The 25498-nt window shown below is 38.3% G+C and overlaps 2 protein-coding genes across 2 annotated transcripts; both read left to right on the forward strand.

Annotated features, from left to right (window-relative positions):
* Positions 1-1119: 1119 nt before the first annotated feature.
* On the forward strand, positions 1120-2949 carry LOC130970243 (phloretin 4'-O-glucosyltransferase-like). Its single transcript, XM_057896254.1, has one exon. The coding sequence runs from the start codon at positions 1186-1188 to the stop codon at positions 2689-2691; it is 1506 nt and encodes a 501-aa protein (XP_057752237.1). The 5' UTR covers positions 1120-1185; the 3' UTR covers positions 2692-2949.
* A 16919-nt stretch (positions 2950-19868) lies between these two features.
* LOC130965530 (phloretin 4'-O-glucosyltransferase-like) lies at positions 19869-21711 on the forward strand. The gene has a single exon (XM_057890289.1). The coding sequence runs from the start codon at positions 20027-20029 to the stop codon at positions 21485-21487; it is 1461 nt and encodes a 486-aa protein (XP_057746272.1). The 5' UTR covers positions 19869-20026; the 3' UTR covers positions 21488-21711.
* The last annotated feature ends 3787 nt before the right edge of the window (positions 21712-25498 follow it).

Here is a 25498-nt window from a genome sequence, read left to right on the forward strand (position 1 = left end):
TTTTGGCATTTTAAAATTGATTATTTCTTCAGAGAAGGGGTCAGTCCGCCGTCTCTTAGTTTTGAAAGGTATATCTCCTGTCTTTGTATTTGACTCTGCGTGCCGTTCTCCATGGGAATCAGTGTTGACTATTTTATGGTCGTTTCTATCCCCATCTTTGTTCTGGACAGCCGCTAACAGGTCGGCCATCCGCTGGTTGTCCGCTAGCAGAGCAGCGTTAGCGGCCAGGGGCTCAGCGCTTGTTGGGTTTGCTTGAGGAGTGACAGAGTGATCCATCATGTTTTGATTTCTGCAAAGAAAAAGAAAAGAACAGCCAAAGATAGTAGCGTTAGGTTAGATAAAACTACGGAAGAGGCGAGGCCCACGGTGGGCGCCAAATGTTCTTGCAAGGATACTCCTTTCGAGCTATATGTCGGCTTCACGTCAACCCTGGTGTGCTTAACAGCTCGAGCTGAACTGGGAATATCCTCGTGAACTTGGATCCGAACGTGCTATCTGTAAAAGGGACTCCGACGCCCAAGTCAGTAAAGAATTACTTAAAGAGAAGCGAGTATATAGACGATTAATTGTTTGTATAGTAGCGTATTGTTGTTGGAATGACTTTTGTTCTGCTGCCATCGTCGGTCTCATCCCCAATTTATAGCCTAGTTAGTATTGAATGGGTCATTGATTTTAGCCGAGATTTCCATGACCGATCTCGTGGCGAGATTGTGGGTAGTGTTCTGTTAGGATTGAGCCGTTTTTCACAATGAGCCGTGCCGAGATAATAGGAGTACAATATAATTCTAATTATTTGTGCTAAAAACAGAAAATTTATTTAAAAATTATAATATAATTTCATACATTAATTCATTTTTAAATATAATTATTATATCTATATATTTATATATTATTTTTAAATTTTAAAAATTATTTTTTTAAATATAATTATCATTGATCGCGGTTATTAAAACTTATGTTTAATTTAATTTATCAAATATAAATATTATAATTTTTAAAAAGTAAAAATTTACCCGACTAAACTTTAGTCTAGGCATAGCCTGGTGGCCGACCCATCATCATGATTGTGCATCTTGGACCACTTTTTCACAAGAATGATTGCAAAGCATCTAATCCCATTCAAGGAGTGAATACTGAATACAAGTGAATCATAATTGTTTGTCCACATAAATCTACCACCACCACATGAACATGGTACGCCGCCATCGCCACCACCATTTCCTGGTGGTGCCTTACCCTGTACAGGGTCACATAAACCCCGCTCTCCAATTCTCAAAGCGCTTACTCTCTTTCGGCGCAAATGTCACTCTCTTAACAACCCTCTACATGCACCGCCGCATGTCAAGCACCAACTCCTCCACCTTCGGCCTCTCCATTCTTCCCTTCTCCGACGGCCACGACGCCGGCTTCACTGCCTCCGCCAGCTCCGAATATTCCCTCTACTTCTCGGAACTCAGGCGCCGCGGCACCGACTTCGTAACCGATCTCATACTCTCAAACGCCAAACAAGGTCATCCTTTCACATGCGTAGTCTACACACTCCTACAAACATGGGCCGCAGAGGTGGCGCGTGGGTTCCACCTCCCCACGGCGCTTCTCTGGATTCAACCGGCCACAGTGTTCGACATCTTCTACCATTACTTTCACGGGTACGGCGGTTACATCGACGGCAAAACCAGTGATCCTTCGAGTTACAACGAAGCCATCATAGAACTACCAGGGTTGGCACCGTCGCTAGTGCTAGCACCCCGTGACATGCCGGCGTTTTTATTGCCGTTGAGTTCCAAATTTACCCCCGTGATGTTTACGTTGTTTGAAGAACAGTTTCGCTACCTTGACATGGAAACGAAACCAGCAATGGTTCTTCTCAACACCTTTGAAGAATTGGAGGCAAAGACTTTGAGGGCTGTTGATGATAAGTTGAATTTGAACATGATGCCAATTGGACCGTTGATTTCTTCAGCTTATTTGGACGGCAGAGATCTCAATGACGCTTCATTTGCCGGTGATATGTTTCATTCCTCCGATGATGACCACTACATTGAATGGTTGGAGTCAAAGGCAGAGATGTCAGTGGTTTACGTGTCGTTTGGGAGCGTGTGTGTTGTGCCCAAGAAGCAGATGGAGGAAATTGCACGTGCGCTATTAGATTGTGGGGGTCCGTTCTTGTGGGTGATTAGAGAAAAGGTTAAAGTTGAAGGAAGAGAAGAAGAGGAAGAGGAAGGGTTGAGTTGCATGGAGGAGGTGAAAATGAAGGGGAAGATAGTGAAGTGGTGTTCACAGGTTGAAGTTTTGTCGCATCGATCGGTGCGTTGTTTTGTGACACACTGTGGTTGGAATTCCGTGATGGAAAGCTTGGTTTCAGGGGTACCAATGGTGGCGTTTCCACAGGGTGTAGAGCAGAGGACGAATGCGAAGCTAATAGAAGATGTGTGGAAGACGGGGGTGAGAGTGGATCATAGTGTGAATGAGGAAGGGATGGTGGAAGCTGATGAAATTGGGAGGTGTTTGGATATTGTGATGGGGAATGGAGAGAAAGGAAATGAACTGAGAAAGAACGCAGAGAAATGGAAGTGTTTGGGTAGAGAAGCTGTTAAGGAAGGTGGCTCTTCCAACAAGAATCTGAGGAATTTTCTTGATGATGTGGGAGAAGAATGTCTTCTGAATGAGGATGTTTTTTTTATAAAATAAAAAATTATTCTATCATCAAATATTTAATTATGAGAAAGTATAGGAAACCAATAGAATATTTATATAATATGTACGATAGAAGTTTAGAGAATATTAGAGATATAACTATTAGTATAAACTTTTGGGATGAGTATTATCATGACATAGTATTAAAACTCTAGATCCAAAAGATTAAGAATAGAACAATGCTAGGGGGCCAGTAATTTTTGTAATTGTTAGCCATTAACTAGCCATCAATGATGATTTGATGGTGTGAGATTTCATCCAATGACTCAACTTTCTCTGCTGGTTACATGCTGGCCAAAATTCAATAAAACTACTGCCCCTAGACTTTTCCTTAAGAATATTTCATTGGGTCTCTAATACTCTTTAATTATTGCAATTTATTAATAATAAGAAAGATACTATGGGCCTTTGGCCCCAATGTAGATAAACAAGAAAAAAGGGCCTTTGGCCCATTGTAGATTAAAATTAATTATTAAAATTAGTTATTAATATAAAATATATGTTAGAATATAAATATATATTAAAAATAAATTAAATTATATATATTTATATATAAATATATTCGTGGATGATTTTAATAATTAATTTTTAGTATACAAATAATTTTTTTTATCAAAAATTAAGTAATTAAGATACCAGGAAATAAACTTCTTAGTTTATAAAAGTAAAACCCCATGCTTAAGTGCAAGATGAGTGGGACTTGTGTCTGATATTTTGCTTTCTTCATTGGAGTGTTTCTTCTTGTTCGGTGGCGTTCAGTCGAATCTGATTGGTGTCCTTGTCGATGAAAATTACCTTCAATTTTTTGCAATGTACGACTTGTCAATCAATTAGTTTTCCAATATAGAGTTTAGATAGATAAAATACTCTCAATTTTTTCGTTATAGAACCAAGTAGCGTGATGTGCTTCGATATGAAACTGAGCGTGTTAGACAAAAAGGTGGGACATTTTTATGTCACTGCCAGAGAGTAGAAATTGTATGGTCTGATTTTTTTATTACTGAAATTTGAATTTCACACCTTATAAATCGGACCATAAGTATTGTGTTATATATGAATTATTTGTTTGAAGAATAAAATGAAGTCGGACCATAGGTATTGAATGAATATATATGAATTTTATATAAAGAATTAAATGAAGTCACATGGTCCGAGTTAGATTTTTTAACATTATCAGGTCAAAATAAAAAAATCATTTACATTCCTAACTTTAATCTATAGCGATAATAATAACAATTAACTTTCTAACAATAATAATTATAATTATAAAAAACTAAAAAAATTTCAAAAAAACTACATAATCTAGTAAAAAAAATAATTATTTACATAATTATAATTATGTAAGAATAATAACAATTAACATTCTTTTTTTTGGCATTTTGAAATTACTTTCATCATGCAACGTAAGAACCAGAAAGAGTAAAGAAGAAGAAGCAGTGGCTCTTCTTTGGAGGAATGAAATGAAAGTGAAAACGAATGCTAGTCTGGATTATTGTTGGAAAAATTGTGCACTGTTGAAAAAGTTACCTGTAGGCGACACGTGGATAGGGAGATGCAAATCGCACGGTCCGTGCCTCATGCACAATTTGAACTGTCCGAGAAGGAGCCCCTGAAAACCCATGGTCCGATTTCTCTCTTGCCTGACACCACACAAACGTAAAGCTCTCCCCTCCTCCATAACCGGGTCCAATACATCATTGCCCTCCATATAGAAATTAAAAAGCGATCTCATTTAATAATTGTATATTGTGATTAATAATTGTATATTGTTACTGTTCATACCCTGGCCCAACAGTAAAGGCCCATGTCCAAACAAAAGGTCTAATCTCATGGATTGAGCCTCACCCAATACCAACCTTCGACCTATGAAGTCGGTTCTCACCACAACTTGCTCTAAAGAAGTCGGGCACGAGGGTTAGCTGGCAGATCAACACTCATTCAAATGAGTAACTGCCCCTATAATCTCTCTAACCATTTCCAAGAGCCATATCCTAACCTCCCTAAGATAATGGAACGGTTAACACCCTAAAAAGGTGGCACTACTCCAATGATGGTTATTGGTTCACCACTATAAATACACTGACACCCCTCAGGTATCTCCAAGTCCCAATACTCTCTAGACCTGCTCACACTCTTGCTAACTTAGGCATCGAAGTGTCTTTGCAGGTACCACCCCCCATTCTTTCACGAGCACAAGTCGGACGGAGGCCCCCGAGTTGTAGACCCACTTGAAAGCCTCCTCCTTCATACGTTTGGGCCAACCAACTCCATCCAGCCCATCAATCTCCGGTTACCCACCGTAACATTGGCGCCATTGTCGGGGACCCGAGAGATCAACCAGTGATGGCGGACAGATCCCCCGAAGAGGGTCATGTGGAGTCACATTCTGAACAAGAGAATATGGACACAGGTAATAATGATGCAGACTTGACCCTCCACAAGGGAACCAATGATCAACACAGGGAAGGTACCTCCGGAGTATAAAATCCGAAGGTAAACTCTTTAGAAGGGTGCGAATCAGAGAAAGAGGGACCATCCCATGCAACTGAACTCATGGGATTAGTCCACAGTCGCTTGGAACAGTTAGAACAAGAACGGGAGCGGCAAAAGGAGACTGAAAAGAACCTAAAAGAGGAGATGGAACGACGAAAAGAGCTAGAAAGAAAACTCTTAAAGTTAGAATCCTCCCTCAAAGGTCAGAACTCCCGTGACGAGCAAGAAGTACCGCCCCAAGGAGGGGAGGATCCTTTCAGTGAGGACATAATGAGGGCAAAAGTTCCGAGGAACTTCAAAAGCCCCGATATGGACCTCTACGATGGAACCACGGATCCGAAGCATCACTTAAGCAATTTCAAAAGTCAGATGTACCTAGCTGATGCTTCCGACGCTACGCGATGCAAAGCTTTCCCGACCACTCTATCGAAAGCAGCGATGAAGTGGTTCGACAGCCTCCCCCCAAGGTCGGTCACCAGTTTTGAAGACCTCTCAAGGAAGTTTTTGATGAGGTTCTCTATCCAGAAAGACAAAGTGAAACATGCACCAAGCCTCCTGGGAATAAAATAGGAGGTCGGAGAATCCTTACGAGCCTATATGAAAAGGTTCAACAAAGCATGTTTAGAGATTCAAAACCTGCTCGCAGAGGCAGTCATAATGGGGTTAGTCAATGGACTTAGAAAAGGTCCCTTCTCACAGTCCATATCTAAAAGACACCCCGTCTCTCTAAGTGATGTACAGGAAAGAGCTGAAAAGTACATCAATATGGAGGAAAATGCTAAGCTGAGAGACCTGAGTTGGTGACCTGGGCACCCTCCCTCAACAAAAGAGAGGGAGAGGGAAACCAAGAAAAAGGAAGAACTCAGTCTCGAGAGGCCAAGAAAATACCACTCTTATACTCCTCTGAAAGTTTCTATAGTGGATGTATACAGAGAGATTTGTAATACTGAAAGGCTGTCGCCCCCTAGACCCATTAAAAATAAAAAAGGGGGGAGCCGCAGCGACTACTGTGAGTACCATAAAATATATGGTCACTCTACAAACGACTGCTACGACCTTAAAAATGTAATAGAAAAGCTGGCTAAAGAAGGTCGGCTTGACAGGTATCTCATAGAAAGGTCGGACAGTCATGGAAAGAGAAAGCGAGATAATATGGATAGAAGAGACCCACCACCGCAGACTCCGGAGAGACATATCCATATGATCTCAGGGGGGTTCGCGGGAGGGGGACTCACCAAATCCTCTCGCAAAAGACATCTCAAAAGAGTCTACCAGGTCGGAGAGGAGTCATCCGACCTCCCTACCATTTCATTCACAAAAGAAAATGGGCAAGGAATAATCCCTGGACACGATGATCCAGTAGTAATAACTATGATCCTGGCAAATGCCCATCTCCACAGAACCCTAGTAGACCAAGGAAGCTCAGCGGACATCCTTTTTAAGCCCGCTTTTGACAAACTAGGGTTGGATGAGAAAGAATTAAGAGCCTATCCCGACACCTTATACGGATTAGGGGACACGCCAATAAAACCACTGGGATTTTTGCCCCTCCACACCACTTTTGAAAAGGGGAAAAAATCAAAGACTCTGAGTATAGACTTCATAGTCATCGATGTGGGGTCAGCATATAACGCTTTAATTGGCAGAGCTACTCTTAATCGACTCGGAGCAGTGGTATCCACTCCCCACCTTTGCATGAAATTCCCGACTTCAGCGGGGATAGCAACGGTAAGGGGAGATCAAAAGTTGGCAAGGAAATGCTACAATGAAAGCCTAAACCTGAGAGGAAAAGGCAGAGAAGTTAACACAATAGAGCTCGGTGGCGCAAGGGCTAGAGAAGAGCTGCGACCACAACCGGGAGGAAAAACCGAGGAGATACAGGTCGGCGAAGAGGAAGGAAAAAATACTCACATAGCAGCCAACCTAGGGGAAACCCTAAAACAAGGGTTGACTAAGCTCCTAAGAGATAACTCCGATCTTTTCGCTTGGAAGGCCTCCGACATGCCTGGGATAGACCCCGAGCTCATGTTCCATAAGCTCTTGGTCTATCCGGGATCCCGACCTATACAGCAAAGAAGACGCAAGCTCGGCCCAGAACGAGCCCTAGTAGTAGAAGAGCAAGTACAGGTGCTCCTAGAAGCTGGCTTCATCAGAGAAGTCAAGTACCCAACATGGCTAGCCAATGTAGTGCTAGTCAAAAAACAAAATGGCAAATGGAGAATGTGTGTCGACTATACCAACCTAAATAAGGCCTGTCCCAAGGACCCTTATCCGCTACCAAGCATCGATACCCTAGTAGACTCCAGCTCGGGGTATCAATACTTGTCGTTCATGGATGCCTACTTGGGGTATAACCAAATCCCGATGTACAAGCCAGACCAGGAGAAGACATCATTCATCACACCCAGAGCTAATTTCTGCTACGTGGTCATGCCATTCGGATTGAAAAATGTAGGGGCCACATACCAGAGATTGATGAATAAGGTGTTTGCCTCTCACCTTGGGAGCCTAATGGAAGTATACGTCGATGACATGTTGGTAAAGACCAAGAAGGAAGTCGACCTCTTGTCAGACCTTTCACAAGTCTTTGACACCATAAGACTGCACGGGATGAGACTAAATCCCGCAAAGTGCGCCTTCGCGGTGGAAGCAGGGAAATTTCTAGGGTTTATGCTAACACAAAGAGGGATCGAAGCCAATCCCGATAAATGTAGAGCTATCCTGGAAATGAAAAGCCCGACTTGTTTGAGAGAGGTCCAGCAGCTGAATGGCCGACTTGCAGCTCTCTCCAGATTTTTGGCAGGATCAGCACTAAAATCCCTTCCACTGTTCTTCTTATTGAGAAAGGGATGTCAGTTTGAATGGACTCCTGAATACGAGGAGGCGTTCCAGGATTTCAAAAAGTTCTTGAGCCAACCTCCTATTCTGACCCGACCCGTAGCTGGAAAAGACCTCGTCCTATACTTATCTATAGCAGACAAGGCTGTCTCATCAGCCCTGATAAGAGAAGACGAGGTCGGCCAACATCCAGTATATTTCATTAGTAAAGTTCTACAAGGCCCTGAGCTAAAGTACCACAAACAAGAGAAGTTTGCCTACTCCTTAGTAGTAGCCTCACGAAGGCTACGGCCTTACTTTCAAGCTCACACAATAAGAGTCCGTACGAACCAACCCATGAAGCAAATCCTCCAAAAGACGGATGTTGCAGGGAGAATGGTTCAGTGGGCAATAGAGCTCTCTGAGTTCGACTTAAGATATGAAATCGGACGGCGATTAAAGCCCAATCCCTCGCCGACTTCGTTGCAGAATACGCAGGGGATCAGGAGGAAAAACCAACTACATGGGAACTCTATGTAGATGGATCCTCTAACAAAACAGGAAGCGGTGCAGGCATAATATTGGTAGATGAAAGAGGAACCCAGATAGAGGTTTCCCTAAAATTTGAATTCTCAGCTTTAAATAATCAGGCAGAGTATGAAGCCTTGATTGCTGGATTGAAGCTGGCAGAAGAAGTCGGTGCTACAAAGGTGATGATATACAGTGACTCACAAGTGGTGACCTCCCAAATAAGTGGAGAATATCAGGCAAAGGACCAAAATATGAAGATGTACTTGGAAAAAACTCTAGAACACCTTGGGTGCTTCGCAGAAACCGAGGTCAAGCATATAACTCGGGATCTGAATAGCAGAGCAGACGCCCTATCCAAGTTAGCAAGTACCAAGCCAGGAGGAAATAACAGAAGCCTGATCCAAGAAACTCTCCAGGAACCCTCAGTGGTAAAAGTAGAAGACAAACAAGAAGTCTTTGAAGTGGTCGGATTAAACCTCGGATGGATGAACCCCTTGGTCGAATACATGAAATTCGACATCCTCCCCAAGGAGGAGAAAGAGGCTAAGAAGATCCGAAGGGAAGCACAACACTACACCTTGGTGAGAAATATTCTCTACAGAAGGGGGATATCAACACCATTATTAAAGTGTGTACCGACCTCAAGAACTACCGAGGTATTAGAGGAAGTACATAGTGGGATTTGCGGAAACCATCTCGGGGCGAGGTCATTAGCCAGGAAAGTGATCCGAGCTGGATTCTACTGGCCAACCTTGCAGAAAGATGCCACAGAACTTGTGAAAAAGTGCCTACCATGTCAGATGCACGCAAATTTCCACGTGGCTCTCCAGAGGAGCTCATAAGTATCACTTCTTCATGGCCCTTTGCAAAATGGGAAATGGATTTGTTAGGTTCTTTTCCCCAAGCGCCAGGACAAGTCAAATACCTGATCGTGGGAATAGATTACTTCACAAAGTGGATAGAAGCAGAACCATTGGCCACCATCACCGCACAAAGAAGTCGGAAGTTCCTCTACAAAATCACAAGGTATGGGATACCTTATTTCATTACCACAGATAATGGGACCCAGTTCACCGACTCTACCTTTAGAAGCCTAGTAGCCAGTATGAAAATCAAACACCAGTTCACCTCGGTGGAGCACCCGCAAGCCAATGGGCAAGCTGAGGCAGCCAACAAAGTCATACTGGTAGGGCTAAAGAAAAGGTTACAAGATGCAAAAGGAGCCTGGGCTGAAGAGCTCCCACAAGTGCTATGGGCTTACAGGACGACCCCCCAATCCGCCGCTGGAGAAACACCCTTCCGACTAGTTTATGGCATAGAAGCCATGATACCAATAGAAATCAATGAACAAAGCCCAAGGGTAATTCTCCATGCCGAGATCGGAAACATAGAGGGGCACAAAGAGGAGCTCGATTTGCTCCCCGAAGTCCGAGAAGAAGCCCAGATAAGAGAAGCAGCGTTGAAGCAAAGGATGACTACAAGGTACAACAAAAAAGTCATTCGAAGAACATTTACCCCAAGCGACTTGGTCTTGATCAAAAACGACATTGGAGTCAACAAATCAAGGGAAGGAAAGCTCGTTGCAAATTGGAAGGGACCATACAAAATCAATGAGGTCTTAGGAAAAGGCTATTATAAAGTGACCGACCTGAACGACACCGAGTTACCAAGGTCGTGGCATACTTGTAATATGAAAAGTTACTATAGTTAAAAGCGAACTCTACTCCCTGATGTACTCTTTTCCCAACTTCATGATTTTTTCCCAAAATCAAAGGGTTTTTTCTGGAGAAGGGTTTTTAACGAAGCATCATAGTAGAGGCTAAGGGAAATAGGTTGTCAAAAGCCCTTAGTAGCAGTAAGGTACCCACCCCCAATAATAAAAAGATCTTTTTCCAAATATCTCTTATAAATTCCTTCTTGTTTTCTCTTTTTTTCTACGAAACGCGCCGACTTAAGCTCGACAAAACGTGAAAATCCCATGAACCGACCTAGATGGTCGTCAGGATAAAACGACGAGGTACAAGTCGGTGTAAAGAGGTTATCTAAGTTGATCGTAAGAAACTCGGAGACAATCCGACTCATAAGTCGAAATAAAAACCCGAGTAGAAAAGCTCGGAAACACTTCGACCCGTAAATCGGAATGAAGAACCGAGTAGAAGAAAAACGCATCGCAAGAGTAACCTAAGACATAAAAGCTCAATAAACCACAAAGTTGAGCATAAAGGAATAGTGAAAAAGAGAGATCGAAAAAACCTAAGCCCAAAAGACTGTCAAGCTCATAAAGACAAGCCAAAAAAAGGGGTTTTCCAAGAAAAAGGTCGGAAAAATTCTCTAAAGTACCAAACAAAAACAAAAAAGCATGCACGCATAAAGGTAACTTAAACCCTTATCCAAAAAAGGGTATTTATTTGTTTTTTAAACCCTTATTAAAAAAGGGTATTATAAAGTGTTTTGTTTACGGCCTTAAAAGGCCAAAAACATCACCACCAACACAAATAAAGAGTTTAAAAAAAAGGGGGACCCACAGGCCGGGCCCCCAAATAGCCAACAAAATTACTTTTTTTTAAGAGGAGTAGTCGGATCACCACCACCAGAGTCAGGAAGAGCGCCACCAGGACCGGGAAGAGAGGAATCCATAGGAGATGAAGAGGAAGTCGGAGGAACGGTAGAAGAGCTCGGAGCGTCCTTAAGGCGAGGAGGGGACTCAATGATCTTCTGCCCCCGAGTCTTCAATTCTGACTCGGAAACGATTATGGGGGCAGGAGGATCCACAATGACACCATCAATGACGACTTTGTCCGGATCTAAAGGAGAAAGGTCCAAGTCAGGAGCAATGACTCCGACCTGCTCCTTAAAAATCCTCCAAGCCTCCTCGGCGCCATCAGCAATAGAGTCCTCCAACTCGATATAGGCCTTCCGAGAATTCAGCAGATCATTCTTCACAGACACAAGATTTTCAAATAAACTTTGATAGCTGGCCTGCGCTATTTTCCTCAAGTCCACCTCCATGTTACATTGGGCTTGCAACTTCCTCTCCCTTTCCCGGAGGTTATCTCTCTCCTCCTTCAACTTGGCGACTTCTTCCTTCAACTCCCTCTCATGCTCTTGAAACATAAGAAGCCTCCCTTCCAGCTTTTCGACCCTCGAGGTCATTCCCAAAGAACTGAGTGGAGCCTTCTCAAAAATATCTAAGAGTTTGCCACAAACCCCTGCCGCCTTGAGACTCTCCTCAACCAGAGTGGTAAGGTGGCTCCGAACAGAAACATTATCCATGCTTATGCGAACATGGGGGTAGATGTTCTTTCGGACGAATGCAAGAGCATCCGCCTTAACCTCGGAAGAGCCAGACTCTAAGGTCTTGCGCTTCTTCTTCTCTGGCTCAGAAGAAGGTCGGGCGGAGGGGGGCGGCTGAGAGGAAACCGAAGAAGAAATCACAATGGGCTGGGAAGGAGTCCCAACGTTCCGAGGAGGAAGAGGAGGAGAGTTAACCACCCTGGCGCCACCAGTCCTGGCACGGGACCTTGCTCTGGCCTCCTGGACTCTCTGATAGGACTCCTGAGCATTTGTCTTCGCCATCTCTGAAAAAACAATAGATAATAGATTAAGACAAGTCGGAAAAGTTAATCAGACAAGTCGGAAATCTAACAAACAAATGAAAGCTACCTAGTTGTGCCTGGACAAAGGTCGGAGACCCCTGGAGAAACTTTTTAGTGTCCAAATATGGGGCCCTCCCCCACGCTTCTCGGAGGAATCCCACAATGGCTGCTTCTACCTCATCCAGGTCGTCCAGACCATATTTCTCGCAGTGGGAGGCCTCCAGCTAGTATAAAAGAAAGCGGGGAGAAGAATTATCATCCATAAAAAAGGGGTGGTGACCCTCTACAGCTTGCACTTTGAAAAAATAATTTTTAAAGTCATGGAAGGATTCGTCAAAAAGGGTGAAAATTCTCCGACCTTGTATGGCTCGGAAAGACACCCACTGTTGCTTGTTGTTAGCCCACTGAAGGGTTTGGTCATATGGAAAAGATAGAAAAAAATCTTCAAAGAGGTCGGGAATTCCAAAGCCTAGCTAATAAATTGATAAATTTTCAAAAAACCCCAAGAGTTGGGGTGAAGCTGGGTAGGGGCAACTCGACAGTGGTGCAAAACAGACATCTCAAAATTCGAAAAAGGAAGAAAAACACCCAAACGGGTGATCATACATTCATACATAAAGAAAAAATGAGGGGCCGCCTCGTCGGCCCTCCCAAAACAAACCCGGTCTTCTGGACCCGAGACTACCAACTCATACTTCGGCTCGTCCTCCTCAGAAGTACAAATTCTGTGGCGAGTACGAAGGTGGGTGATAAACCCAGTATCGACCAAGGGTTCCTCCCCTAGGACCGTGACATCAACCCACTGGGAGAGAACATCTACGGAAGCCATTTCTTTTCTTAAAAAAAGGTGACAAAAACCTACAAGGAAAAAAGAAAAGAAAAATAAAAAAAATACGGTCTCTAAAGGGAGGGAATACGGAACCAAACAGAAATCTACAAACCAACCTACTTATCTACAAAATAAAAGCATGCAAATACAAGGCATGTTACAGAAGAAGAAAAAGCTAACCTTTATCTGAAAATGAAGGTTGGAAGAAGCGAAAGTCTTCGGAACACAAGAGTGCAGCACGAACCAATGAAGAGGAGATTTGAAAAATCGCAAAAACGAAACAATAAAAGAGAGGGAAAGTATTTATAAGCACGTTAGGGGCACAATGATAAAAGCGGGGCAGTCATTAATGAGAATGCACCATTACCAAGACCATCAATCCCTACGCACATCCCTAACGGACACGACGCTTGATTAGACGTAACTGTCAGAACCAAAAGGCTACGAAAAGTCACGTCGATTTCAGACCATCACGTCGGTCCTCCTACAAATCGGCTACGACCCCGAGTAGAATACTCGAACCCAAATCTTGAAAAGAAAATTGGGCTCGAGTAGGGGCACTGTTCATACCCTGGCCCAATAGTAAAGGCCCAGGTCCAAACAAAAGGCATAATCCCATGGATTGAGCCTCACCCAATACCAACCTTCGACCTTTGAAGTCGGTCCTCACCACGACTTGCTCTAAAGAAGTCGGGCACGAGGGTTAGCTGGCAGATCAACACTTATTCAAATGAGTAACTGCCCCTAGAATCTCTCTAACCACTTCCAAGAGCCATACCCTAACCTCCCTAAGATAATGGGACGGTTAACACCCTAAAAAGGTGGCACTACTCCAACGGTGGTTATTGGTTCACCACTATAAATACACTAACACCCCTCAGGTATCTCCAAGTCCCAATACTCTCTAGACCTGCTCACACTCTTGCTAACTTAGGCATCGTAGTGTCTTTGCAGGTACCACCCCCCATTCTTTCACGAGCACAAGTCGGACGGAGGCCCCCGAGTTGCAGACCCACTTGAAAGCCTCCTCCTTCATACGTTTGGGCCAACCAACTCCATCCAGCCCATCAATCTCCGGTTACCCACCGTAACAGTTACCTAGCGAGAATAACTAATTTTTAAATTACTTATTTAAAAATTATCTAAACAAATAAATTTTAATAAATAACCGTATAAAATTATATACACAATTAATGTATTAAAATTAAATTTATTAGACTTTTCTAATAAAAAATTGTAAATAAAGTTGTTGGATTTTTTTAGGAAAATTATCTTTAGTTAATCAAATTAAATAATAAATAGAAAAATATAGGTAGACAATGAAAATATTAAATAATGTGAACAATAGATATATCGAATATTAATTTCACTGATGTACAGATGATTATTTTAATATTATAATTTAGGTGGATAATTTGAAGGTGTAGTGTATTTTTATTTGATTAGTGGTTATTCGTGCTGTTCAAAAAAGTCATTGTTTACCTAGCACTTCCCAACTAAATTAATAGTTCCATTATATATTTAAATTTGTTTGACAATTAAGTTAGTCCAAACTAAAAAAAAACTCACTCATATAACATCATTCTTTTTTGTATTTTTTCGTATACCTCTTTCTCCTTTTTTATTAGTGTTGTTGTTACTACGTTTTATTTTTGTTTTTTTTTTTCTTTCTCTTCCTCATCTAATATTTAAGTTATGTATTTTTTTTGTTTGATTTTTTTGTTTTATTCCTTTTAAGAGACTAAAATAAGAAAAATTATGAGAAAATAAAATAAAAATAATAAGAATTTTGAATTATGCAAAATTTATCAGAACAAAAAACACTGAAATTTCTTAAAAATAACACATAAATTTCTAAGTTTTGACATCGAAATTTTGCTACAAAAAACAAAAAAAAGTCTATTTTAATGCTGCATTTTTTTTCTTTTTATTCTTCTTTCTTCCCTTTTTTTGTTCGTTTTTCTATTGCTCTTATTTCTTCTTTTATAATATTGCTTCTCAAATTAGACTTGAATGAATATGTATATATTATATTATAATCTTATTTAGTCGAATGAATGTAGGTTCCTCTTCTTCTTAATGATTTTCACTATAAGAAAAATGGTGAGTATCGTCAGATTTTTCGTTAGAAAAACAAAAAAAAATTCGACGATAATTAAATTACCGCCGAAAAAAATCAGAAAGAATAAATTTTGCCGATAAATATTTACCGTCAGAATTTTTTCGTCTGACAGTGATTTTGCGACATATTTCTTGTTCAAAAAATATTTGGTTACCGGCAAATTTTTTCGACGATAATGTCGCTCAAATATGTTGTTTTTCGCACTATTGCAATTGAATTATTTTGGTAAATCTGACGGTAATATCAGTTTTTTTAAATGCTTTTGAAATAAATGGTCAATTTTTATTTTTATTTAAATTTATTTTTTACATAATTAATGGTCAATTCATAAATAATAAAAATATATTATTTAAAATAAATAATATAATGTTCAAATAAATTAAAAGTCAAGTACATCAAATAAATGCAATGAAACAATAAAACAAAACACTAATAACTAAAGATCCGAGTAGTTCTCTTCATCGTCGTCGTCGGTCCCATGGCCCTGAAGAGGTGGCATAGAAGACGATGATGTCTATGTGCCACCAACAGTACCACTGCCAGCAGCAGTGGTGCTACCACTAGTAAATATGATACCAGCGGCGCGCATCAGAGCCTAGTATACCTTAATTTGAGCCTCCATCCGCTGAAATCGCTCTAGCTGCTCCCTCCATGTCAACCTGAGGTCAACTGTGTCTGTCACGCGTGTGAGAATCTTCTGATACCTTTTTCGATAATCGTTAAGCTCCTGAGCCTATTGGTGATGGTTGCATTGGAGCTCCTGCGCCTGTAGCCTCAAATTCACGCCATTCTCGGGCTCGACGACTCAATTTGTGGCAAAGCCTGACGACGGTCTCAACGTGGAGGTGCAGAGGCTGCTGGCGAAGAAAAGTCCTAGCCCGGATACGCGATTGTTCGCTTTGGCACACAAGACCTCCCGGTTTTACCTTTGACGATAGGGATGATAGCCGAAGCCCTCCCCACACTCACTCGTCAAAATGCGTCATGTTAGGGAGAAGTATCCACACCCTTATAAGGCATGCTTCGTTCCCCTCCCCACCTGAAGATCCGGCCCGGTCCCAAACACTTTAGGGACTAATTTGGTGTGAGTTTATCGGGTCTATAGTCGGATTAGGGTCTCAAAAATAGACCCGGTCATTATTTCGGGTCGGTCCGAGCCATGGCTCGGGTCCCCCGAACTCGACCCGGTCATCATACACAATTTATATTTTGTGTTATTAGTGATGGATGATGGCTTTTTTTATGTGAAATTTAAGTATTGTAAACCTTAATATTTTGTGTTATTAGTTATTATAAGATTATAAGTTAATGTTTTATGTTTAAAATGCATAAGATTTTAGACTAATACATAATATTGTGTTATTTGTATTGATCTAAATATTTGGTGTTATTATACAATATTAGTATTGATTATGGTTATGCTTTAATTTTAGAGAAAAGTTAGTTCTTGTTATATTTTTCTAAGTGAATTTTACCATGTCAAATAATAGTTGGAGCCTTGGAAACTTGGATATTTTTACATGCTAACTTATAAGAAGGTATCAAGGTAATATAATGTTAACGGCCTGGTTTTTACCCAATATAATCGTGACCCGAAAGTGTATAGATTTCATCAGATCTAGGGTCGGATTTGGGTCTAATAAATAGGCAGGAAATATATTTCGGGGTGAATCTAGATCACGCCAAACCCGGTTTCACCGACCCATGCACACCCATGAATGGAAGAAGCTATCTAAACCTGTTTGTGAGCAAGCTGTAATCTATACTTCCTCCCCTCTTCCATTGACTCCAAAATCTTACATTACTTTTTCCCCTCTTCTAGTAACGAAGGAAGGAATGAATGGAACCAGGTGTATCAAGTGGAGAAAACTGCCAAACGTGAACATTTGAGAAAATCAAAACAAAGTATTAATGCCTGATCTGAAAATTTGAAAGTAAGATATAGATCAAATGATTTCTTTATAAGCAAGACCAATCTAAACCAAATTGAAAAGTGCGAATTTGATTTTTGACTGTATAAACCCAAATCATGAAGAACAAGATCAATATAAGCCAAATTGAAAGGTGAAATGAAAAAAAATTCAACCAAATTGAATGAGGGTTTAGCAAACCTAAGCTTCGGACCAGTGTTAGAGGGAAAAGTGGCTCAATGAACGACACAGCAACGGGAAGGAGGAGACTACTGGAATTGACTGAGGGGAGCACCACGACGGCAAGGACTTCCAGAGAAATGGTTCGCGCCCCTGCCCAATTGACTTCACGCGAAAAAGATTCCATGAACGCAATATGTTGATTCGTTATATATATCACTGTATTGCTTTCGAGTAGTTGGGACGTGTCGCTGCCGCTATGCTATTTAATTTTGGTGCAGTTGTCAAACCGCAATGACAACCACCGCTATCCTGCCAATCTGCAGTTGATTTGTAAACGGCCGCCAATTTTCTGCCGCCATCCTCCGTATCTGTTATAGTGATATAACATACTCATATTACTTAATTATTTTAAATATTCAATATCAATTATTCTTTTTAAATTTCTTAACCTGTCATATTAAACATTTACTGATGAATAAACTAATCGTCGTAGAAAAGATATTGGCGTTTATTTCGGTACGTTGATAAATTTATATGTGCCAATACGATAAAAATATGAACAAATTAAAACACGACACGTGAATTATATTTTTCTCGTCAATATTAAAATTTTCTTTTTCTAAATATATATCATATCATTACTTTTACTAAAACACCCTTATATTTTAATAAAAATAACTTAAATATTCTTTTTTTATATTGGACAAAATCTACTCTTTTAAATTATTCAAAACTTAAAATTCAATTAACTTTAATTTTATAATTTTAAATTTTAAATATTTAAAAAACAAAACAAAAACAAATCTAAAAAATTAAAAAAAAAATTGTTCATCTTTTGTAAGGTTTCAGTGTTCTTTATCTCCTCTCTCCTCTTCCTTCTCTTCTATTCGTCGATTCTTATCGCAACTGCCTCCTCGTCGTTGTTCACCAGAATCACAACAGTAATTAACCTCCATTCAACGCCTTCACAGCCTACGACACTTGCTCTTGCCATCGAATATTCCTCTCATTGCTTCCTTCATCGCTCCCTTCCTTCTTCGAAGATATGTTCCCCGCTATAGTAAACGATGTTGCTGTCAACTACAACGATAAGGCCTTCATAACAAACTCCATGAGAAAGTATATTTTAAAAATAATCGCCGATGAGCTTCGATCTTCTCTAAATCTTAGCTCTTCAATGACGAACATTCCAGTTGCAGTAAGAATCAATGGAGAGAAGGGAAGGAAGATGAGACGAAAAATACTAGAATCCTAGAGAAGACGAACAATTTTTTTTATTTTTTAGATCTATTTTTGTTTTATTTATTGAATTATTTAAAATCTAAAACTATACTATTAAAGTTAATTGAATTTTAAATTTTGAATAATTTAAAAAAATAGTTTTTGTATAATATAAAAAAAGATATTTAAATTTTTTGAAAAATACTAAAATATTTTTATTTTTATTAAAATATAAGAGTGTTTTAATAAAAATAATAATATGATATATATTTTAAAAAAATAAATACTAACGTAAAAATATAATTTATATATTTGTATTTTAATTTATTCATATTTTTATTATACTTTGTAAATAAACTAAAAATGTTTCATGATGCTTTAATAAAGTAATAATGTACACTTTTATACTCAGGTACGTTTAGAAAACTTTAAAAATATTATTTTTTTAAGTTTTTGACTTATAAAAAATAGTAGTATTAATGTCTGGTATAATTTTTAAAATAAAATTGCAGCTTTTTAATAAGCTATTTAAGAACTTATAAAGAAATTAAAAATTTAAAAAATAACTTTTTTTATAATACTAATATTTTTTATTATTTTCTTATAAAATAATAAATATTTTTAAAACTAAAAATTTAAACACAAAATAACTTATTTATAAACTACTTTTAATATAATTATTTATTATTTAAACTATTTTTTAAAAAATAACTTAATTAAACTATTTATTACTCAAACTAAAATTTATTCCACTTGCACTTCTGAGATTTCCTTCCGTTTCATAGGTGACTTGATCACAATTTCCACAAGCAAAGTTGATCGGATCATCATCAGCTAGGCTCCAAACAGTTTCGTAAGCTCAAACGTCACAAGGCAAGACAAGACAATCAAAAAATATATTTTATGTCCAAAATATATCTCTACGTCTACACTTAATTACCATTCCCATTCTTAAATATAAAATCAATTTTACTAAGAAAAATAGTGGATAAAAAAACAAAGATTTAAATTTATTGAAAAAAAATTAATAATTTTTTTAAAAAAAATTTATTAATTATTAATTAAAAAATACATTTTATTATTTTAAATATTATATTTTTATTCTTGACAATGTTTTAAATGCTTAAATCAATCTTTTTTTAATATTTAGTATTTGATTATATTATATGTATATTAAAATTAGTTATCAAAATTATTATTAATATAAAATAAATATTAAAATATAAATATATATTAAAAATAAATTAAATTATATATATTTATATATAAATATATTAATAATTGATTTTAGTATATAAATAATATTTTGTTTACTTTTTACCTGGCTTAGTGAGATTAGCTCAATTAATTAAGTTAAAAATTTTAATCTTTTCTCTTTTCTAGGTCGTGTATTAAAATTCCATTGTACATGAGAAAAAATGTTAATGTTAAATATAGTAATGTTGTGAATTTTAGCACCACCAAATTGTTCAAACCCTTATGTTTATATTGTTTCAACTTGTCACGGTGTCACCTCAATACCCCATTACTCATTCATTAGTCCAGAGAAGGTGCATTGCACGCTATAGTTATTTTACACCGAGATTCTAGTGTTAGTTACCGCTCCGCCACCGTCACCACCGCCATCATGCCCCACCACCACTTCCTCCTCATCACATACCCCGCACAGGGCCACATAAACCCTTCCCTCCAGTTAGCAAAGCGGCTCATTAATTTAGGCGCACGCGTCACTGTTTCCACCACCGTCCACGTGCACCGCCGCATGTCCGACAAACCCTCCATCCCTGGCCTCTCCTTCGCCCCCTTCTCCGACGGCTACGACGACGGTTTCACCCGCTCCGATGACTCCAGCTACGCCCACTACGCCGCTGAGTACAAGCGCCGCGGAACCGAGTTCGTCACCGATCTCATAAACTCCGCCGCCGAAGAAGGCCAGCACCCTTTCACTTGTGTAGTCTACACCTTCCTACAAAACTGGGTGGCAGAGGTGGCGCGTGCGTTTCACCTTCCTGCGGTTGTCCTCTGGACTCAACCAGCGGTGCTCTTGGACATCCACTACTTCTACTTTCACGGCTACCGTGACTACGTCAACGAGAAAATTACCCAAGAGCCTTCGTCGTGTTCCTTGGAGCTTCCAGGGTTGCCGCCGTTGCAACCCTCACGTGACCTACCTTCATTTTATTTGGAATCGAATAGTTCGACTAAGTTTCGGAACTCTTTCATTGTTTCACGGATTGAAAAACAGTTTCGAGATCTTGACCAAGAAGTCAAACCAAGAATATTAGCCAACACCGTTGAAGCGTTGGAACCTGATGCCCTGAGGGCCGTTGATGATAAGTTGGACGTGATACCAATCGGGCCGTTGATTCCTTCGGCGTTCTTGGACGATGATCAAGATGGAGGTGGTGATAGTTCGTATGGCGGTAATATCTTCAAACGATCAGATGATTACGTAGAGTGGTTGGACTCGCAGGCGGAGAAATCGGTGGTTTATGTGTCGTTTGGTAGCTTCTGTGTGTTGGCGAAGAAGCAGATGGAGGAAATGGCGCGTGCGTTGTTGGATTTAGGGCATCCATTCTTGTGGGTTATTAGGGAGAAAGTAAAGAAAGAGAAAGAGAGAGAGGAAGAGGAAGAGGAAGAATTAAGCTGCAGAGAGGAATTAGAAGCGAGGGGGAAGATAGTGGAGTGGTGCTCGCAGGTGGAGGTTTTGTCGCATGGCTCATTGGGATGTTTTGTGACACACTGTGGTTGGAATTCGACGATGGAAAGCTTAGCATCTGGGGTACCAATGGTGGCGTTTCCGCAATGGTTGGACCAGAAGACGAATGCGAAGCTAGTAGAAGATGTGTGGAAGACAGGGGTGAGGGTGGAAAATGAGGAAGAGAAGGAAGAAGGGGTGGTGGAAGCTGGTGAAATAAAGAGGTGTTTGGATATGGTAATGGGAAGTGGAGAGAAAGCGAAGGAACTGAGAGAGAATGCAGACAAGTGGAAGAGGTTGGCGAGGGAAGCTGTGAAGGAAGGTGGCTCTTCGGACAAGAATCTCAAGACTTTTCTTCATCACGTGCATGACTTAATGCCTCAAAGTTGAGGTCAATCCTTATATCAGATTTTTCTTCTCATTCTTGACTCTTTCTTTCAATAGTCTTATAATAAGTCAAAGCCTGCTATTTTTTTCCTCGATTCATCACGTAATATTTGTCCAAACATGGCTGGTGTTTATGATGTTTTGTTCTTTTTCTTGGTTTTACCTTCATGGGTTTCTTTGCCAATTGGAAATCAATAAGAAATTATAGGTGAATATTTTTGTTTTTATCTTATATTTAAATTAATATTAATAATTTTTTATATATTTATAGCTGAATATTTTTATAAAATTTTAAAATATTTTAAGATTAAAATATTATTTTTACTCCTAACATTTTGAATAATTCCTAAACTTGTACTTTGCGTTTTAATCGTTATGTTTATATCTCTAACATTTGAAATGCATATTAATATTTTCATTGTTCACCTATACTTTTCCTTAATATTATTCTACCATTAACTCTATCATTAATTCTATTAAAAAAAATGTTTTAAAATAAAACTTTTAATAATAATAAAAAAATCCTTCTCTCTCTTTCAACTCAAAACCCAAAAGAGAAAGAAAAAAAAAATGCAAAACAAGATTCTCAGCCACTACTCTTCCCCCATCGTATCCGTCGCAACCCCAACACACCTTTTTCCTCTTCGACTCTAAGAATCCGAATTTCTGTTTTGCAATCTAATTCCTTTCCCCAGTCTTAAGAGACCAACTTCTGAATTATAAATTTCCAATTATCACTGGTGGAGATGATGAGGATGACAAAAATTTGTGCCTATGTGAAGAATGAAGGTGAATGAAAAATTGAAAACCTACTACAGCTTCTGCCAGATTCAAAGCATATGTGCTTATCCTGTTCTGAGAGCCTCTCACCCCCCTGATAAGTTAGCTTGGAAGCACTCCAAGGATGAAAGATTTTCTATAAAATCAGATTATCATTATAGTATTGGAGCCCCATTCCAAGATAGGAAAGTTTGGAAACGAATTCGGGCCTGGAAGGGACCACAACGGATCAAGTTATTCTTTGGCAAGCTACCCGTGGACTCTCAAATGGCTTGGACTTTGGGTTTTAAAAAGGTGAAGGTGGATTAAAGAGCTCATGGGGAGGAATTAGATGGTCCAATTGGTACACACTTACACGGAGGCAAATGCCTTTGCTGACTAGTTAGCCAATTATAGTGTTCAACAACTTATTGCGACTGAATCCTGAAACTCTCCTCCAACTGGAATTCAAATTTTGTTACTTGGTGATGAATCTGGGGTGGCTCATCCTAGAAGTATTGTTTCTGTGTAGTTTGGGCCTTGTGCCCCTTTGTTTACCATTTTTTTTTTTATTTTTAAAAAAGAGTTTTAATGGTCCAAACTTATAAAGAGCATTGCATTTTTGGACAACATTTATTTATCGATATGGGATATTGAGGCAGAAATTTAGAAACATAAAATTATATTTAACAGATAAAACATGTTTAGAAATATTAAATTAAATTAATATATTTTGTATTTATTCTGATTGAAAGAACACATAAACACTAATAAAAAATATAATTTATTTTTTATTTTTTATTATTTTTATTAATTTTTATAATTATATTTTTATTATATATTTTTTTAAATTTTTTGAATGCAAAAGCATCAATTTTTATGTCTTTAATTTTTATGTCTTATTTTTAGTGACTTATTATATTCTATTCTCATAACCAAACGCAATCTTATTGTCCCACGATATTTTGAAGTTGCATCTATACTTTTTGGTCATGTTTTTTCATGTAAACTTAAATATAGTAATTATTTTAGTTTAAACATAAGTAAAATAAAAAATAAAAATTAGTAGTAGTCAAAATAATTTCGAAATGAGGCTAATTTTTTTATATGTAAAGAATTGGTGTGCAATGTATTGTTATTGAAAAAACTAGTATTTCTCTTTAGTGTGGAATTATTTTTTAAAATTATTATTAAACAAATTGAACAGTCAAATTTGCTCAGGGAAGAAGAGATAGAAAAAATGAAATCTAATAATACGACTTGGGTGAGGTATATAAATATGAAGGTCAAATTTATGTATTAATTTTTAAAAAAAAATCAAATACATAAATTTAAAGATTAAATTTGTACATTGTAAAATATTTAAAAATTAAGGTACACAAATTAAGGTATACAAAGATTAACATATTATATTTCTATTATTCTACGTAAAGAAAATATTGCTTGGGTAGAATGTGATAATGGAATTAAAATTAGTCTAATTAAAAAATTAAAATAGAATTTGTGAAGACAAAAATTGTTTAAGGATTAATTTGATTTATTTTTTAAAAATTTAGAGATAAAAATAATTTATTTATATATTTTTAAGTACTAGATTGAGTCTACATAAATTTACAACATGTTAGATGATATGTAATATTTTACGTGTGACTTTAAAAGAGTTAAGCTTTAAAGTGGTATCTAAAATTGCACTCGAAACTTAAAATGGTCTCTAAAATTAATAGTTATCCAATTTTATTCTCAAAATTATACTCAGGACTAATAGTAATCTCTGAGGCAATTTTCGTCCATTACTGGCCATAGAAATACTAAGATGGACTCATTTTTTCCATGTTGGCATTAAAGCTACGTCGTTTTATATTTATAAAAAAAAAAACTAACGGAATCCGAGACCCTGTCCAACATACTCTCACATATTTACAGAATTCGACACACCGCACAGACAGAGCTTTTCGCAATCCTCTCTATCGCCACCTCTCACCGACCTCCGTCTCAGCGTCGCGCTGCCCACCCCTCCCAAACCTAGTCTTTCACACTCAACTTTCTTTGCCGTCGCCTCTCACAGACCTCCATCTCGTTACCGCGGTTCTCCCTCTTCGAAGCAGGAAAATGGTGTCGCTTTTGTTGAGGGACACCTTCGTGCGTTCGAGGCCTCTGAGGTTGTTGGTTGTTCAACCACGTTTTTGCCCCGACAGACTCCTTTAGGCAAAGCTCAATGAAGCCTTATGCCTTGCGAACTCGCACGGGAAGAACAGAGAAATGGGCCAATGAAACTCTTGTCTTGCAAACCCTTATTGCTATGCTTTTTTTACCATGAGAATGAGTTCTGAAGTTAAAACGGAAGAATGATAGGTTTGGAAATTGGACTAATATTATTGTTTTTCATATTTCTATTTATTGATGGGTATTGAATTTTTTTCCTGATCTTTACAGAGTGAAAGATCAGATGACATATTTTATGATGATATATTTGGTGAGACACCAACTGGAGTTCAGAAATTAGTAAATTTTTCATAACCGATTTTAAATTCAATTGGAGAGAATTTTGAGTTGGAATCAGTAGGTTTATAAGGCACTGCTTCCTGTTATAATGTTTTATTTGTTGTCATCATTTATGATTAATCAGGAAATAGCTAGGCAATTATGTATGGAGCATCAGTTGCTATTCTCAAAATCGGCAATAAGACTTAATTTCACAAGATTTGTCCTATACTTTTATAAGCTATATGTTAATTATTTTTTCACTTTTTGCCGTCATCGTTTGATGACAACTCTCAATTTATGGTAGCAGTGTTAAAGTGATCAGCAAACTTTTCTCTTGGTAAAAATTTGAAGAAATAATATTACATTCTAAACTTTGTATAATCGTTATTTTCTAGAAATACAACAAAAAATAGTGAATTCTGTCAGATTTAGATTAGTGACGGAAAAAATTTGACGGTATAAACTTTGTCGGTAACTATTTACCTGCAAATTTTTCATATGTCAATAATTATCAATAGATATAAGCTTTTAAATGGCAAAATTTTGGGTTGTTACCATTGTATTTTTTTCAGTGAATCTGACGGTAAATTTAAATATTATTTTTTTTAAAAATTATTTAAAAATTCGATATATAATTTTTTAACTGAAAAGATTCAAAGTTTTACAATTTCTTATAATAGTTTATCTATAATCTTTAGTTAAAAATTTACAAACCACTTCAAATATAAAAAATGCAAGTAAAAAAGTCACAAAAACCCCATTTGAGAATGA

Source organism: Arachis stenosperma, chromosome 3 (genome assembly GCF_014773155.1).
Source record: "Arachis stenosperma cultivar V10309 chromosome 3, arast.V10309.gnm1.PFL2, whole genome shotgun sequence".
NCBI classification, from domain to species: domain Eukaryota; kingdom Viridiplantae; phylum Streptophyta; class Magnoliopsida; order Fabales; family Fabaceae; genus Arachis; species Arachis stenosperma.